The sequence below is a fragment of the Hemibagrus wyckioides genome, linkage group LG08 (genome assembly GCF_019097595.1).
Source record: "Hemibagrus wyckioides isolate EC202008001 linkage group LG08, SWU_Hwy_1.0, whole genome shotgun sequence".
NCBI classification, from domain to species: domain Eukaryota; kingdom Metazoa; phylum Chordata; class Actinopteri; order Siluriformes; family Bagridae; genus Hemibagrus; species Hemibagrus wyckioides.
Genome location: NC_080717.1, coordinates 6,665,650 through 6,681,534, shown reverse-complemented (window position 1 = coordinate 6,681,534; position 15,885 = coordinate 6,665,650). Strand labels below are relative to the sequence as shown.

At 38.6% G+C, this 15,885-nt stretch overlaps 1 protein-coding gene across 2 annotated transcripts; it reads right to left on the bottom strand.

Annotated features, from left to right (window-relative positions):
- Positions 1–6,059: 6,059 nt before the first annotated feature.
- On the bottom strand, positions 6,060–15,292 carry LOC131357723 (iduronate 2-sulfatase-like). Of its 2 annotated transcripts, XM_058396984.1 has the most exons (9): positions 15,073–15,289; positions 14,735–14,871; positions 13,531–13,708; positions 13,240–13,328; positions 11,471–11,671; positions 11,211–11,381; positions 10,515–10,641; positions 9,710–9,883; positions 6,060–7,093 (listed from the first exon to the last, which is right to left on the bottom strand). In XM_058396984.1, exons 1-9 carry the CDS (start codon positions 15,164–15,166, stop codon positions 6,567–6,569), a joined length of 1,698 nt encoding a protein of 565 aa, XP_058252967.1. In that variant the 5' UTR covers positions 15,167–15,289; the 3' UTR covers positions 6,060–6,566. The 2 variants fall into 2 exon arrangements, with proteins under 2 accessions (XP_058252967.1, XP_058252968.1); XM_058396985.1 differs by lacking the exon at positions 9,710–9,883 and having other exon boundaries at positions 15,073–15,292.
- Between the last annotated feature and the right edge of the window lie 593 nt (positions 15,293–15,885).

Genomic DNA, 15,885 nt, shown 5'->3' with positions numbered 1-15,885 from the left:
TATAGGCAATTAAAACTTGCATGCAGAAGAGTGTCATGGTAATGTGTCTGTTACAAAACACCAGTGTCGTGGGTTTGATCCTTAGCTTGAGTGAAAGTCTGGGGTTTGATTTTATTCCGGGTTTTAAAAATACGCACACAAATCGAGTTGGATTCAAAAAAACAAATTGTGTTAATGTTGCTCAAGTCGATCACATGGAAGTGATGTACATATATAAATGAAGTGAATTCAACAACCTTTTTCTTCAGTTTAGCATACATATTTTCAGTCCTAGGTGTTGTTCCAGGTTCCACTTAAACCAGTTTTAAGCCAGTTAACAGTAATTAAGACAATATTAGTCTAATTTGATGTATTTTTTCCCTGAAAGAGGAGAAGGACTTAACCCTGCGAGCCCATTTATACCCTGTGAAAAATCATTTACATACAATCGTGTCATGTTCACAGTGCAGGTGTATTAATAGGAGTGTGTTCTCAAGGAAAGCACATTTGCTTGAGAGACTTCAGTGCTATCGTGATATGGTGGTGTGTGTGTGTTGTAAAAAAAACTGGAAAAGTTACATTATCTCACTATGTACTGTAGGTCCCTGGTGGTCCTGTAGCACTCTCATCACTATGACCAGGGTTCGATTACTGGGCAGTGAACCAACCCAGCCATTGATAACTGATGTTCATTTTCAGTGTCGGTCCCAAACCTGGATAAAATGGGAGGGTTGTGTCAGAAACCTGTGCCAGATAGGATGATTCGCTGTGGAGACCAGCAACATCATTTCATTATGTCAGTCACACGGCAATAAATGGACATAAACGTAGTGTCATGTGAGAGGATTTCCTCAGGTTCTTCTGCTACAACAACAATCAAATCTGAATGAAATAAACAGAAACTTGCTTAGTGTTAATGTTTTGTTTATTAAAAAAATTCTTTATCTAAATTTCATTTGGAGCTACAATGGGTTTTTTTTGTTTGTTTTTGTGCCTTATTTTTTAAAAACTAGAGATTTAGTCCTGTCTGTTTTGGTGGATTTGTTAATATACATAACATTAAAAATCTATATGCATATACATTTTTATGGATATTAAAAAATACATAAACATTTTATCTATACATTGAAATACTTAAGAAAGTGATACCATATATAATAAAGTGCTTTTGTTAAAAAATACCAAATCAAATTTTCAATATTTTTCAAAACATCAAATGGATGAAAACAACTTAAATATCTGCAACCCCCCTTTTTTATACCATATTTTTATTAGCTTGCTTGCATTCCATGCATAAAGTTAACAAAACCCATGCTGTTCGGTGTGCATGCAGCAAACCATGAACAACTGTAGGTTCCTGCTCAGTTACAGCGACATCCTGCTACTGAGAGGTTGGAGTTCTGTGATCCTGCAGCTTTGCATGAACTCTCACATCTGTTTAGAGTTGCTGGGATCTGACTGTGGCGCAGAGTGCAGTGTGTAGCAGGAAATGAGCCCTGGGGAGAAAGTCAGCAAGGAACGACATCCCCACTGACAGGCTTTAACCCTGTGGACCGTGAAACCTGGCTCGAATTTTGACTCGTATCTACAGATCCATCTGAGACACAGGAGCTCTTGGTAACCCTAACTGCACAATCTGTAATAACATACAAGATGGGGAGAGATCGTTTGCGTGAGGAAAGCAGCCATATTGCAAACAGATTCAGGATGATGGTAGCCTTGGGGCATGACTGTTTCACTGTGAAGCAAGAACGCTACAAGGTCTGATCCTGTTTTTGTCACTAGGAGCAGATCGACATGTTAGCTATTGTTTTGATACCTAATGTATAAGATTTATGTCTGACAATTGGTGTGTCGTTTGTATCCCACTGGGATGTGGGAGCTTAGTGGTTAAGGTGCTGGACTACTGAGTTTAAATCCCAGATCCACCAAGCTGCCACTGCTAAGCCCTTAAGCAAGACCCTTAACCCCTCAATTGCTCTGTTGTATAAAATGAGATAAATTGCAAGTCACTCTGGTTAAGGGCGTCTGCCAAACGGCAGAAAGGTAAGTATCCACAATATATGTCCCAACAATTGACCAAACACTTGACCCATATGTGCTTGCTGAAGATCCTATTCCCCCAATAATAGCCCCTCCACTCTTCTGGGAAGGCTTTCCACTAGATTTTGGATGCATGGCTGTGGTGGTTTTGTGCTCATTCAATTAAAAGAGCTTTAATGAAATCAGGTACTGATGACAGGTAAGAAGGTCTGGGGTTCAGTTGGTGTTCCAGTTCGCCCCAAAGGTGTTTAGTGGGGTTGAGTGAGAGTCAGGGCTCTGTGGAGGACACTAAAGTATTTGAACACCAAGCTTGGCAAGCTATGTCTTCATGGAACATTGTCATGCTGAAGGTCTGGCCTTCTTAGTTCAGATGAAGGAAAATCTCACACCTCAATGAAGAACGGCATATAGGTGTGATGGGTATCCACATAATTTTGGTGTATAGTGTAGGTATGTAAAGTAAATGGAACAAAACAGCATTTTTTGTCTGTCCTAGCTCACTGTACCTACACTTCACCTTAAAGCGCAATTATTAAAATACATTTTATTTTTTTTGGTATTAAAGTGAATCTTTAATGAAATTCATGAAACATCCTTTTCCATCAGCCACCCATTACAGACTTTAGAAAAAAGGTCATTTTATCATTTTATCATTTCATCATTAATTATTTTAGACATCATTCACAACCTTGTTATCGAGTCATATGTGCAACAGGAAGTTGCATCACTCAAATTTCCTGAACATCATCGAAAAAAGGGAATTGAATTCTTTCTTTTTGTGTCTTTAATGATATTGTAGGTTGATGAGATCTCTTTATAAGTCCTTCTCCATTTCCCAAATTATACAGTAGTATTTTTAATATTGTCAGGGTATAAGGATATACATTTTGTGTTTATTGTGTTCATTATTTTCAAATCTGTTACTCATTTAACATCAAAATGCTGCTAGTATCAGAAAGAAAGCTGGAAAGAAAATGATTACTTAATTCAATATTACATTTTTAAAGAGTTCCACAGAGGTTAAATGTTACCGCAATCACGGACACATCCATACCACTTTCGACTAAAGCGGTGGATTCCGAACAGATGAGAAGTCTGGTTTGAATTGTTCTGAAGCAGAGAAAGAAAAAACGGAAATCTCTTCAAACATTTTGTTTTCATTGCCTGTTTTTTTTGTTCTAATATGCAATGACAAAAAATGAGGACGATCTGTGGAAACGTTCTGGAGAGAGCTGCCTTCAGGTGAATCCTTTACAGAAATGCATGTGATTGATTACAGGAGCGGCGATGATTTGTGTTTAAAAAAATCTATAATCGCTGATTTAGAGTTCATTGCTTTTGATTTGCTAATAAAAAAAAAATACTACTAATAATACTAAAATAAATACTACAAGTAGTTTTTGAGTGTTCCTTTAAATCCGCTGAATGACTTCGCTGCATCTGCATCTGAACCGTAGCCATGCAGTTGACGACGCCTGGTCTAAACATTTCCGTCATTCCCTCTTAACTGTAAATTGATGAGACTCGTCCTGCAATTTTACTTCTCCTTTGATCCAGGAAAGTAAATTCCTGTTTTCTGGCTGCCTGCAAGCCAGTTTGTTTCACTGGATGTTTGCGAGCTGCGTCTAGGGTCTCTACTCTGAAAAGAATCTCCAGCTTAATCAAGGAAGCCCTTGTGATCAAAACCGCTTTGATTTCAAAAGTAATAGGTCACAGACTATTTCATAATACGGGCCAGCTGTCTTTTATAGGGCCCACATTAGGGCTAGAATAAACATGGACTCGTTGCTTTCTAGTTCAGGGGATTGAGTTGGGTTTGATATTGCTGCTTGGCAGAGGTTGCAGCGGAAAGCCTCAACAAAATAAAACCAGTTTTTCTCCTCAAAGTATATAAATGGTTGTAAATTCTCAAAACAAAATTAAATATCAAATAAAAATACTGCAGAAAGACACAAACCCGGCTTTGAGTCTGGCATGTAAGAAGCAAATAAACTAAAGCAAAAAGACAGATATTCAATAAAAAAGTAGTTCTCAAACTGGGCTTCGTGAAGTTTAGCCAGGGAGTACATGTGTTTTTTAGTCTTTTCACAGCTTCAGACATTCCAAAATCTGTTATTTAAGGTGACCAACAATTGAAAAAATGTGCTGTTTGACAGATACATGCAAATGTTCAGGGGGTTCAGGGTTCAATTCATTTACATTTACATTTCTGGCATTTGGCAGACGCTCTTATCCAGAGCGACATACATTCGAGTTTCATGTTCTCCAAGTGCTTCAGGGGTTTCCTCCCCAGTCCAAAGACATGCATGGAAGGTTAACTGGCATCTCTAAATTGTCCATAGTGTGTGAATGGGGGTGACTGTGTGTGCGATTGCGCCCTGCGATGGAATGGCGTCTAGTCCAGGGTGTCCTCTGACTTTTTCCCCTGGGAAAGACTTTAGGATCCTGTGACCCTGAGTAGGATAAGAGGTTCAGAAAATGGATGGATGGATGGATGGACGAACAAATAGATGTACAGATAAATGGATGAATGGACGAATGGTTGAATGGATAGACAAATGGATGAATGGATGGACGAATAGATGGATGGATGGAGGAATAGACAGACGGACGGATGAACAGATAGATGTACAGATGGATGCCAATGTTCCACTGAATTTCTCACATTACTAGATGCACAAACATGAGTCAGCATGCTCACTGAGTCATTATTGCATTATTTTCTGCATTATATCATAATTATTTTTTAAACAAATAGGGGTGGTTTAAAAATCCCACCAAACTGCTAACATCTAGTTATCTACCTAAAAATCAAACAGATTGCTGAAAACAAAGCCCAAACAAAAAAAAAAAAAAAACATTTCTATTGTTAGAAATATCTGGGACTGGGAGAAGGATGGAGGATTATGGAGATTATGGAGTGGGTAATGTACGTACATCAGAAATGCGATCGTATTTCCCACACAAAAGCTGAGGGGGGAAAAAAGAAAGAAAAATATGTCTTCCTTTTAAAAATGCTTGATTTCTGTGGTCTGGTGTCAGATGTTTTGTGTGGTTTTTTGAGATGTAGTTGTGGAAAAAGCATCTTTCAAAACAAAGTGAAGGACTCCAACCAAAGAGAGAGAGAGAGAGAGAGAGAGAGAGAGAAATATTAGTGAGGAAGTCTATGGAATTTAGTTTACAGTGAAAGGAGTCTACAAAACATGTTCCTCTTATAAATTTATACTAGAACAAGATAAATCTCATAGAAATTTGCCAACCGCTGCTTCGTTTTGGCTCTAACCCAAAAATATCATTTCTTTTTTTTCTTTTCAAAGACACATTTGCAACCAGTTCTCCACTTCGGAAGTCTCCAGCACGTCATTAGTTAGAGCCACGCCGTAGACCAGCCGTGGTTATGGAAATCAATGTTTATTATTTGGAGCGGTGATCCCTAACCGTGTCTGCATTGATTCCCTGTTAGGAATCACACTGCAACTAATACGGTTAATACAAATCATTTATCATCACTAAGTCAAATTCTCTCCCCTTCTCCGAGTGTTTGTCTTCTTCAGCATAATCCCATTTACATGGAGGACGTGACAAGTGGATAATATAAACGCGCATAAAGAAAAACGCACGGAGCGCTTTTTGTAATCATTTCCAACGCTGCTGTTTAAATATAATACGGAATTGCGTAATTATTCCTGAAAACACAATACAAAATTAAAGCCATACTTCTTGCCTAAAAGGCCTAAATTAAAGCCTTGTCTATCTAGCGTACGGGACACAAATGCTAATTTTCATGTGTGTAGTTTATATATCAGCTTCAATCAGCATGTGGATCCATATCCGACTGCGTGAACCTTGCTTTTAACGAAAGCAGCGAAAATGAAAGCAGCTGGCAATGAAGGCTGTTTGTTGGCACCGAATGCGTCGCCATTCCCTGAGGATTACCCTCAGCAGCACACTCCTGCTGCACATTTATAAAAACACATTCGAGGGGTGGAGGGAAAAAAAAACAAAAAAAACAGGACAGACACTTGCTTTTGTGTTGAGGTTGAAAAATATATGTTTATTAGCTTCCACATGAATATCTGATATTGAAAGTAATTAAAGGATTGTCGGTGTGAACAGTGTTGCAAATGACAACTGGAGGAGGAAGGAGAAGAACAAAAAAAAAGGTGTGAGGTGGTCTTTAAAACACTGAAGGCATGAGAAGCAGTAAACGGTGCTAATTTAACTCTCAACCATTTCCCTTACCTTGATTATTGTTCATCTCTGAGTGAGGTTTTTTTATAAATGAATGTTTTATCAAGTTAGTTGCTTTATCATCAGTGTTTTGCTGCACTGCTAAAATCTCTACCGTTCTCAGATAAGTGTTCAATCTTTATAGCTGTCTGTTAAAATGAAATGCATTTCTCCTTTTTGTGTTACGTTCCATCTCTGTTCAACACCACATGAATGAACTGGCCGAGTGTTGAAATCACAACAAAAGATGTGTCTCGGAGGTCATTTTCTCTTCCCTTTATCAGAATTGTAAATTTGTCAAGAGTGAATTTTTTTTAAAAAAGTGATTTTTTCAATGTCTTTCTCAAGTACAGCATATGCTCCTTGAGGCTTTCCGTCCACGGGTGGCGTACGCCCAGTTTCAGCACCGTCGCTTTGGCGGGATCCTGTTCGTCGTAGAGGTTGTTGTCCTCGTTCGGATCTTTGGAGAGGATGTAAAGCTCACCGGCGTGCACGTCACTCAGATTGGCATAGAAGCGAGAGGAGTCGAAACCCACCCACAGAGTGAAGCGAAAGTCAGTGGTGCGCGCGGAGTAACCCATTACGGTGATATCGGCGAGCGAAGGCAGGTCCGAGTCTTCCCGGATAGTGTCGCTAGGACGAGGGTACTGGCTGAAGGCATACGTTTCATGGTTGGCTGTGTGCTCATGCCGCCCAAGGAGATGTACGAGGTTCGAACCCTCGGTGCAAAGGTCGATCTTAAAAGAAGGGAACTGGCAGTGGTGAAGAGGGGCGAGGCCGGCCAGAGACGCCAGGGTAGGGAAAACGTCAACTAACTCCACGGCGCTGCGCACCAGATAGCCTGAGATGAATCAGAGTGTAAGGAGATAATGGAATGAGACAAAGCCAGATGACATAAAGCAATCAGAAATGACTTATTTTCCTATATCGTGTGACTCAGAGTTGTGATTCCTGCAACTGTGATACTTTAGCAGTACTTGATAAAGCATTGTGGGTGTAAATGGTGGTGCAACTAACAACGGCAAGAAGGTTAGTCTTAAAAACGGACAGAATCATTTCCCTCATCTTGATGTTGCAATCATTGTTCATCTCTGAGGTGCACCCATCACATCAGTTGTGAGTTTTTACATATAAACCTCTCTGTGGTATTTCTGTAGTAACGTGAAATTTATCTACGTGACAAATGAAATTGGCTGAAATTCTCAAATTTTATGCTCAAAAGGTGCAGTGACATAAGACAGTTGTTTCTGTAGATTTCCTGGACGGGTTCTCTATTGCATATGGTTCCTATAAAAAACACTTTCTACAGGGCCTCAAAAGAGCAGAAACATGGAAGTTACTGACACCATTTTGGCCGAATTCCAGCACCGGCAAAATCCTGACAAAAGACAGAAGTCAAGGAAGCTTCACTGTGAACGCAGAGGACAGGAGTGTCGATGTTTAACTGTTGATGTTGAATACAGTAAGGAAGAAATAAAACATGATGAGTGCACTGCTGGACAAAGCTGAATTACTGCATTGTCCAGAAGTCCATTACTTTTCATTAAAAGTAAAAACTAAAAAAAGATATACATCAGATGTTTATACTCAAAATGCCTCAACTGCCTTGACTGTATTTCTCTTGTGAAGGTTATACAACAATAAATAAATCTTTTTCTTCTTCTTTCGGCTTTTCCCTTCAGGGGTGGCCACAGCGAATCATCTCTCTCCACCTATCCCTATCTTCTGCATCCTCAACTCTTGCACCCACTAGCTTCATATCCTCATTTATTCCATCCATATACCTCCTCTTTGGCCTTCCTCTTTGCCTCCTGCCTGGCAGCTCCATGTCCAACATTCTCCTACTCACTCTCCCTCCTCTGAACATGTCCAAACCATCCTAATCTGGCTTCCGTAACTTTGTCCCCCAAACGTCCAACATGAGCCGCCCCTCTGATGTACTCTTTCCTAATCCTGTCCAACCGTGTCACTCCCAAAGAGAACCTCAACATCTTCAGCTCTGCTACCTCCAGCTCTGACTCTGTCACTGTCTCTAAACCATACTGTCTTGTACACCTTCCCATCACACAGAACTCCCGAAACACCTTTCTCCACCCATTCCAACCTGCCTGCACCCACTTCTTTACCTCTTTGACAATATATATAAATAAATAAATAAATAAATAAATACATACATACATACATACATACATACATACATACATACATACATACATACATACATACATACATACATACATACTCCTCTGTCTGAACGTCAAATAAATGTCATTTGTCTCATTTTTATTTAATCAACAACTTCACATTGATTTTTTGTTCATTTTTTTACACAACACACAATTTGTAATCCCCTTAGTATTAGGATTATGTAAAGTGTCTGCCATAGAGATCCCTATGAATGAGCTTATAAAAATAAAAATGAATTAGAATTCAAATGCTAATAAATCAGATTCAAGAATTCTACATGCTGTGGGATAAAATAAATAAATAAATAAATACATAAAACATAAAACTTGTGATCATTTTTTTTAATAAATAATAAAGAAATCTTTGGTGTTTTTGACTACTAACATTTATTTAAAAATTAAATTAAATTAAATTAAATTAAATTAAATTAAATTAAATTAATAAATAAGTAAGTAAATAAATAAAATAAAATTTTTAAAAAAGGAAAAATCTATTCGCACAGCCAGCATGGACAGCTTTTATGCTTTTCTAGTTTTATCTGTCAGCCACGTAAGCTGATTTCCTTGACTGCATAAAAAAAAATTTGAGCTGCGGTGCAAGTTATCAAAGAGAATAAGATATAAAATGATGATGTGTATTAAGAGCAGCACATATCCCCATGAGAACATCATTATTAAGTTTGCACACTACTCGACACTACATAGGGGTGTGTGTGTGTGCTTCACTTTAGGCAAAAAAAAGATTATTTGTACAGATCTTTACACAAATCTCTGCTGTAGGCAACCCTGAGCTAGACAAACCCGTACACTGGATTTAGGCAGTGCTCCCTTAGGAAGGTGGTCCAGACTTCTGCATGAAATTCAAGAGCACAGCTTGTAAAAATTTAAAAGAGTTATAATGATGGATCATTTCTATGCTATAGAACTATTACAGTTAGTCGTTGTATTTACATTCAAAAATAAAAGGAAGATTTATAGGTTTTAACATCGAAATAAATAAGTCATTTAACTCATTCCAAAAGGGTAAGTAGTAAATTCATAACAATGGAGCTCTCATTGAAAACAAAAAAGCAGGGTTAAGTTATTGTATTTTACAGTGCAGCGGCTCAACGGTACACACAGGAAACGTTTTTGCTCGATTGAAAAGCAAAAGGCAGTAAATGTTCCCTGCAAATTGAAATCAGATACGGAAGAATTGGCTTCATCTAATGGTTCTCAGAGGACTCTCTCTCACAGTCGGTGAACGAGACAGATGCCTCAAGTGTGCTTACCTTCGTCAAACCGCTCCTGTGTGTTTTCAAACACGTTTACATAGGAGAATGTTTTCTCCCCGGGCCAAGGCAGAGGTGAGGTCACACCTGGAGCGTACACTATTAACGGCACACGGGTGGCTACGTCGAAGTTGCTGTACTTGGCCCATTCCCCGTGTTCGCCGAGGGACCAGCCTGGAACACACGCTGCAGTGAGAATCTGATACACCGCCTCATTTTGCTGTCTGCTTCATTAAAGCAGCCAGGTGTCTATGATTAAGGATTCGCTGTCCCATTAGCATAATTTTTCAAATGAAACGGCGCTTCTTTTCTCAGGCCGTGAGTCAGCAGGTACGCTAAACGTTACGGCGGTGGGGGTTAGACATCTGGAAGGCTGAGATCAATGGCTGAGATGTGTTTTCATATACAGATCACTTGTGCGTCTGAAAGGAAACGTCTGAGTTTGGGCTTTAAACGGGAGAAATCCTGATGTTTCAAAACTGCCATCTAGTGGCGGAAACTAGCACTGTAAATAAATATTGGCATAAGGGGCAAAAGTTTATACACCTTTATTAAAAGAATGAAGCATAAATACTGAAAAAAAAAATTTCAAATATTTTTTGTCTATTGTCTAACAAAAAGGACAAACATTCAACATGTAAAGGATTATATAAAGGATTGGCTTCTAAATTAGAACAACTGTTCAAATGTAGGTACAGTGGGGGTACAAACTTTTGCACTCAACTCTCTATGTAGTTGTCCTTGTGTTATATCTAAACATCTCTATCTCTCACTCTGGGGAAAATAAAATAAATAAATCACAAACCGTGGTCTGAGGAGAAGACCACAATGGTCTCCTTGGCCAGGTCCAGATCATCGAGGGCTTGCAGGATCTTTCCGACCTGGGCGTCCACATACGATACGGCTGCGAAATAGTGCTGTCGAATACGCAGCTACAAAACCAAACAAGAATCACAGTTACAGTGAACATATAAGCACAATTTTTCACATTTAGTCATTCAGCCAATCGTGTGTCAGGACAAGACTAATAATAGATTGTTGTTGCTATTCACCAAAGTAAAACACATCGTTATTTAACAGTTATTTAAAGAGCACGTAACATGTTAAAGGACATGTTAAAACAGTGGTACCTCGGCATACGAATTTAATTCGTTCTGGAGGCGAGTTCTTAAGGTGAAAATTTTGTACCGCGATACGGATTTTCCGATAAGAAATTATGTAAATGCAGATAATCCGTTCCAGCCGCCCAAAGTTATGACCAATAGGAAGTGTATGTAAACTGTATGGCTGCTTACAAAGAACTGACCCAAGCTAAACATTCCATGTCAAGGGTCCTCACAGGAAGTCGTGCCACCAAACTTGGGCTAAAAATAGAACAGACCACCTACGCGGTTCGTTCGCATGCCAAAAATGATTATGCCAATGCAAAAGGCAAAAATTCATAAGGGAGGGCATTCAAATGACGAAGTTCCACTGTGAAATGATTCTGAAGAGGCTGCACCTGAAAGTCTTTAGGGATCGGCCCATACGGGAAGCTGACATTCAGAGCCTGGACGTCCTCCCTCTTCCGGATGTCAGTCCAGGGATTGTAGGCCACTTCTGGAAGCTTCTTAGGAACATCTGGGTCTGTAGCCAGGGTCATGTTCTCAATGGGATACAGCTTGAGATATTCCTGTGAAACAGAAACACGCTGGGTTTTATTTCCTCCTATATTTAACATGCAAACACATTAAAAAAAAAAAGAAGACATATTTCACGTACCGTCGGGATTCTGAAGGGAATGTGAGGTTTGTAGAAGCCCACTGCTAGGAAGAAAGGAGTCTCTGTATCTTTCATAGCTTTGAGCAGTCTCACGGCCTCGTCTGCGTTCTCCAGGTCAGGCAGAGTTCTCAGAGGCATCTCAGAAACGTTCACCGAGCACAGCAAGTTACTGTGAAGCGTGCCGTCTTTGTTCTTGCAAACCTAAAAGCGGAATCATACAGGAGTTGTGAAGTTGCGAAGGGAGAATTGGGACTTCACATCACATGCCTACTCCAAAATATCCTGGAGGTTTCGAGTTTTATCTGAGCAAATAAAAGAGAATGCATCAGAAAACATTTTCATACAATCGAGGTGAATTACAAGGCAAAAAAATCTTTTTTGTTTTGTTTTTTTTAAGTTTACTTCATTACATCATTTCCTGTGGAAGAAATCATAATCATCCCAGACTTGCTGAACTCAAACAGAGAAAAATGTCAAAAGTACTATCATTAATTCCTATTCCCTGTCTTGCGTAAACTCCCTCAGGTTCACACAGAAGCAATTCTGGTGTGTATATCTGCATGCAGATTTTTTGGGTTTGTCATTTTTTTGGGTCGTAATTCGGGTTTGAATTAAAAAATGTCACAGAATGTAATGAAGACAAGTTCAATCAAGACAGTAGACAATCAAGCCCCCTAATAAAAGTCTTTGGTTAAAATCTGGCTGGGAACTGTGGTGATCAATCACCATAAAGTGACAAATAATAAAAAATAATGTTTCTTGAGTCAGGCCAAATTGGACTTGAACATTTCCATAAATCCTCAGGTTAGGAAGAAAGCAATTCGAATAGGCGTGTCCAATTTAATCATGGGATTTCGCCATTTTGTGATGGTAGGAATTAACACAAAATCAAACAAACTCCTCGATATTAGGAGTAGCTTGCAATTAATAGAAATTACAGCAGATTTTGGCCTCATCATGACATGTATTCAATTTGCCAATTCCAAGTAGTTTTCTGTCAGAAAAACACATCACAAATTTTTGGATTTTTGGCTACAACAAGCACAATAAACTCTGGAGGAACTGGTAAAGAGCCACATTCCAGGCAGTCCAATGTCAACTGTCGCCACAACCAATCAATCAATCAATCAATGAAACACTATAAGGACATAAGTTTGCTTGACCATCACCTAGTTGTTTTAAGAATTTCCACTCTTCTGGGAAGGCTTTCCACTAGATCTTGGAGTGTGGCTATGAGGATTTGTGTTCAAAAGCATTAATGAGATCTGGTACTGATGGAGCTCTGGAGTGCATTCACTGTTCCAGTTCATCCTAAAGGTGTTCAGTGAGGTTGAGGTCAGGGCTCTGGGAAGGACACTCCAGTTCTTAGCAAACCATGTCTTCATGGAGTTTGCTTTGTGCACAGGGGCAGTGTCATGCTGGAACAGGTTTGTGCCTCTTAGTTCCAGTGATAGAAAATAATAATGCTATAGTATACAAAGATGCTGAACAACTGTGTGCTTTCAGTTCTGTGTATGGGGAAGAGCCATATATGGGTGTGATGGTCAGGTGACCAGAATCTTTTTCACCATACAGTGAACATTTCCACTTTCCAAATAAGGGTGATTATCGCTCTAACTTGTTCCCTAGCAGAAGAAACGTCAGGCAGTTTAACTGCGTTTAGATTCTAAATTTATTTGTGAGATGTTATTAGGCCGTCCTTAACTCATAAGCAGACACCCATAGGACGTAGCAAGCATGCAGGCTCTCACACACACCAACACACTAACCTTCCTCTTTTCATAGCTGAAAGAGGGTGGATGATACGGTGGTACAGACCAGCTGTATGGGTAATCATCCGTGTGATTGGAGGCGATGCCTTTATGTCAGACACAAGACAAAGACATTATTAGTGCAAATGCAGACAACATAGTTATAGGTTAAGGGAATGGAGAAGATTTCATATTTACAAACAAGGCAGAATGAGGGAATGAAGGGATGTTTGAATACCAATAAGCCTGGCACAAAACCAGTGAATCAGTGTATGGCAATTAATAAAAAAAAAAGAAAAGATCAGGCACCTGGATGAAAGACCTTTCCCACAGACAGCGTCTTGTAGCCATTGGATTTGAAATACTGAGGAAGTGTGGTGTAGTTGCCTGCGCTGACTCTCCAGTAGGAGTTGAAGTCGTACAGTCTGGTGGTGTCTGGCCTTCGACTTGTAAGGAATGATGTCCTGCTTGGGCCACATACTGCTTGCTTTGGAGAAAGAAAAAACAGAACAACCTTTATACAAAATTTTTAGACTGAATTGTGCTTGATTTTATTTTATTATCAGAAGGCTTCTTTTACATTTAACTAACATGTACGAAACAGACTTATTGTTATCCTCATGGAATACATCATAATCTTTAGGCAGGAGAAGTATAGAGTCTCTGGTGACCCAACATTTTATATATATATATATATATATATATATATATATATATATATATATATATACATATACATATACATATATATATTATATAGTAAGATACATTTGAAGAAGAATCTGGTAGCTGTGTATGGGAAAGAACCAATTATGGATGTGATGATCAGGTGACCAGAATCTTTTTCACCGTATAGGGTGGATCCTTGAACATTTCCACTTTCCAAATAAGGGTGATTATTGCTCTAATTTTTCCCTACTAGAAGAAATGTCATGCAATTTGATTGCAATTAGATTGTAAATTTATTTGTGAGCCGGATTAGAGATGTTATTAGGCCATGCAGACTTTCTCTAACACAGACTTGCTCAGATAAAATCGGTCTAAAATAAGTCCAAGGTCGTACAGGATACTCTCACCGTATCTAGATCATTAAGAAAGTTATTCAGCGGCTACAGAATCAATCCTGTCATGAGGATTTTTAATTACTTTAACAAAATATTATAAACATACAAGAGAGGTGAGTTATTTTAACAATTTGGTCACATGACCAAGTTCATATGTGTTACAGCATTGATATCTATACTACGATACAGGTAATAGTGGCGTACAAAGGATTAGGCGTGTATGTATGTATGTATGTAATGTATGTATGAATCCTATCTATAGATGTTCCCTGCTCTAACACACACCATAAGCTTGTAAATTGCCAAGCAGTCGACTCTGATGTGTTAAAAATGGGAAACCAGTACAATATACAGGACAGGGAGCTGGACAGGGTGCCGGACAGGACCAGAGCTGAGAACTTGCACATTAAACAGACAGATGATTATTTCTGTGTGTAAACTCAAGCTACCTGTGCAAAAGCGTTGTAGAATACGGTGCTTTTAGAGGCAAGTTGGTCAATGTTGGGTGATTTTACCACTGGATCAGAGTAGCAACCCAGAGTGGGTCTCAGATCATCAGCTATAATGTACAGCACATTTAATTTCCCTATGAAGAGAAGAAAAAGCACAGGTTCAAGTGATCATGCAAAATTACTTGAAGTATAATGAACATGGGCTAAATGATTACGTTAATTAATTAAGATGCTTCATTAAGTGATGTGCAACGTAATTACGTAATGAATCAGTGGCATGGGGAATCATTATAAACATAAGCAGTGTGTCAGTAAGCTGTTAGCTAGCAGGCTACCTTTTGCAAATATACACAGGTCCAGAAAGTAAACCATAAATAAAAGCAGCCATATGTGAGAGCTTAGAGAAAACATCCTTAGCCTGATTAACATGTCGACGCGACATCACATAAAAACTCCTGAATAGTCTGCATTTTAAAGCCAAGACTTCACACTTTCCCTCGTCGGATTTGCTTCCTGTTTAGCTCCTGAAGCCCCGCCTTCAGCGTGCCGTTCCCCATATAGCCGCTCCTATTGGTCAGCTGATCTGTCGATCTAGATCTCAAAATATTTCTCTGTGTTCGAATTTACAAAGTAATTTTATTTTATGTTTTATTTGATTTTATTAATATATAGCATATATTTATTAATTTTATTCTATTTCATTATTTAATTTAATTCAATCTTATTTTCTTTTCGATGTATTTTATTTTATTTATTTATTTATTTTTAATTTTTAATTTTTTTTGATACCAGAATGCCACTGTGAACACTGAAAAAACTCTAGAAATGCCAGCACAAGTTTGGCTCTGGCTGTTTTTCAACTTCAGTATCAAGTTCAAAAATATTTAATTGTTTTATTTATTTGTTTATTTTTAATTAATTTATTTATCTATCTATTTATTAGTTTGTACCTTCCTGTCATATTTTCTAACAGATCATTTTAGTTCTATTCCTACCGGTTCTATTTCACAAAATATAAACAAACTAGTGGACTAATTTAAACCACTACGACCCTGACCAAGCAGCTACTAAGGATGAATGAATAACACGTTAATGAGTAAGATGTTACTGTATGACATTTTTTGCTTTAGTAAAGTGCTGAGATTGAA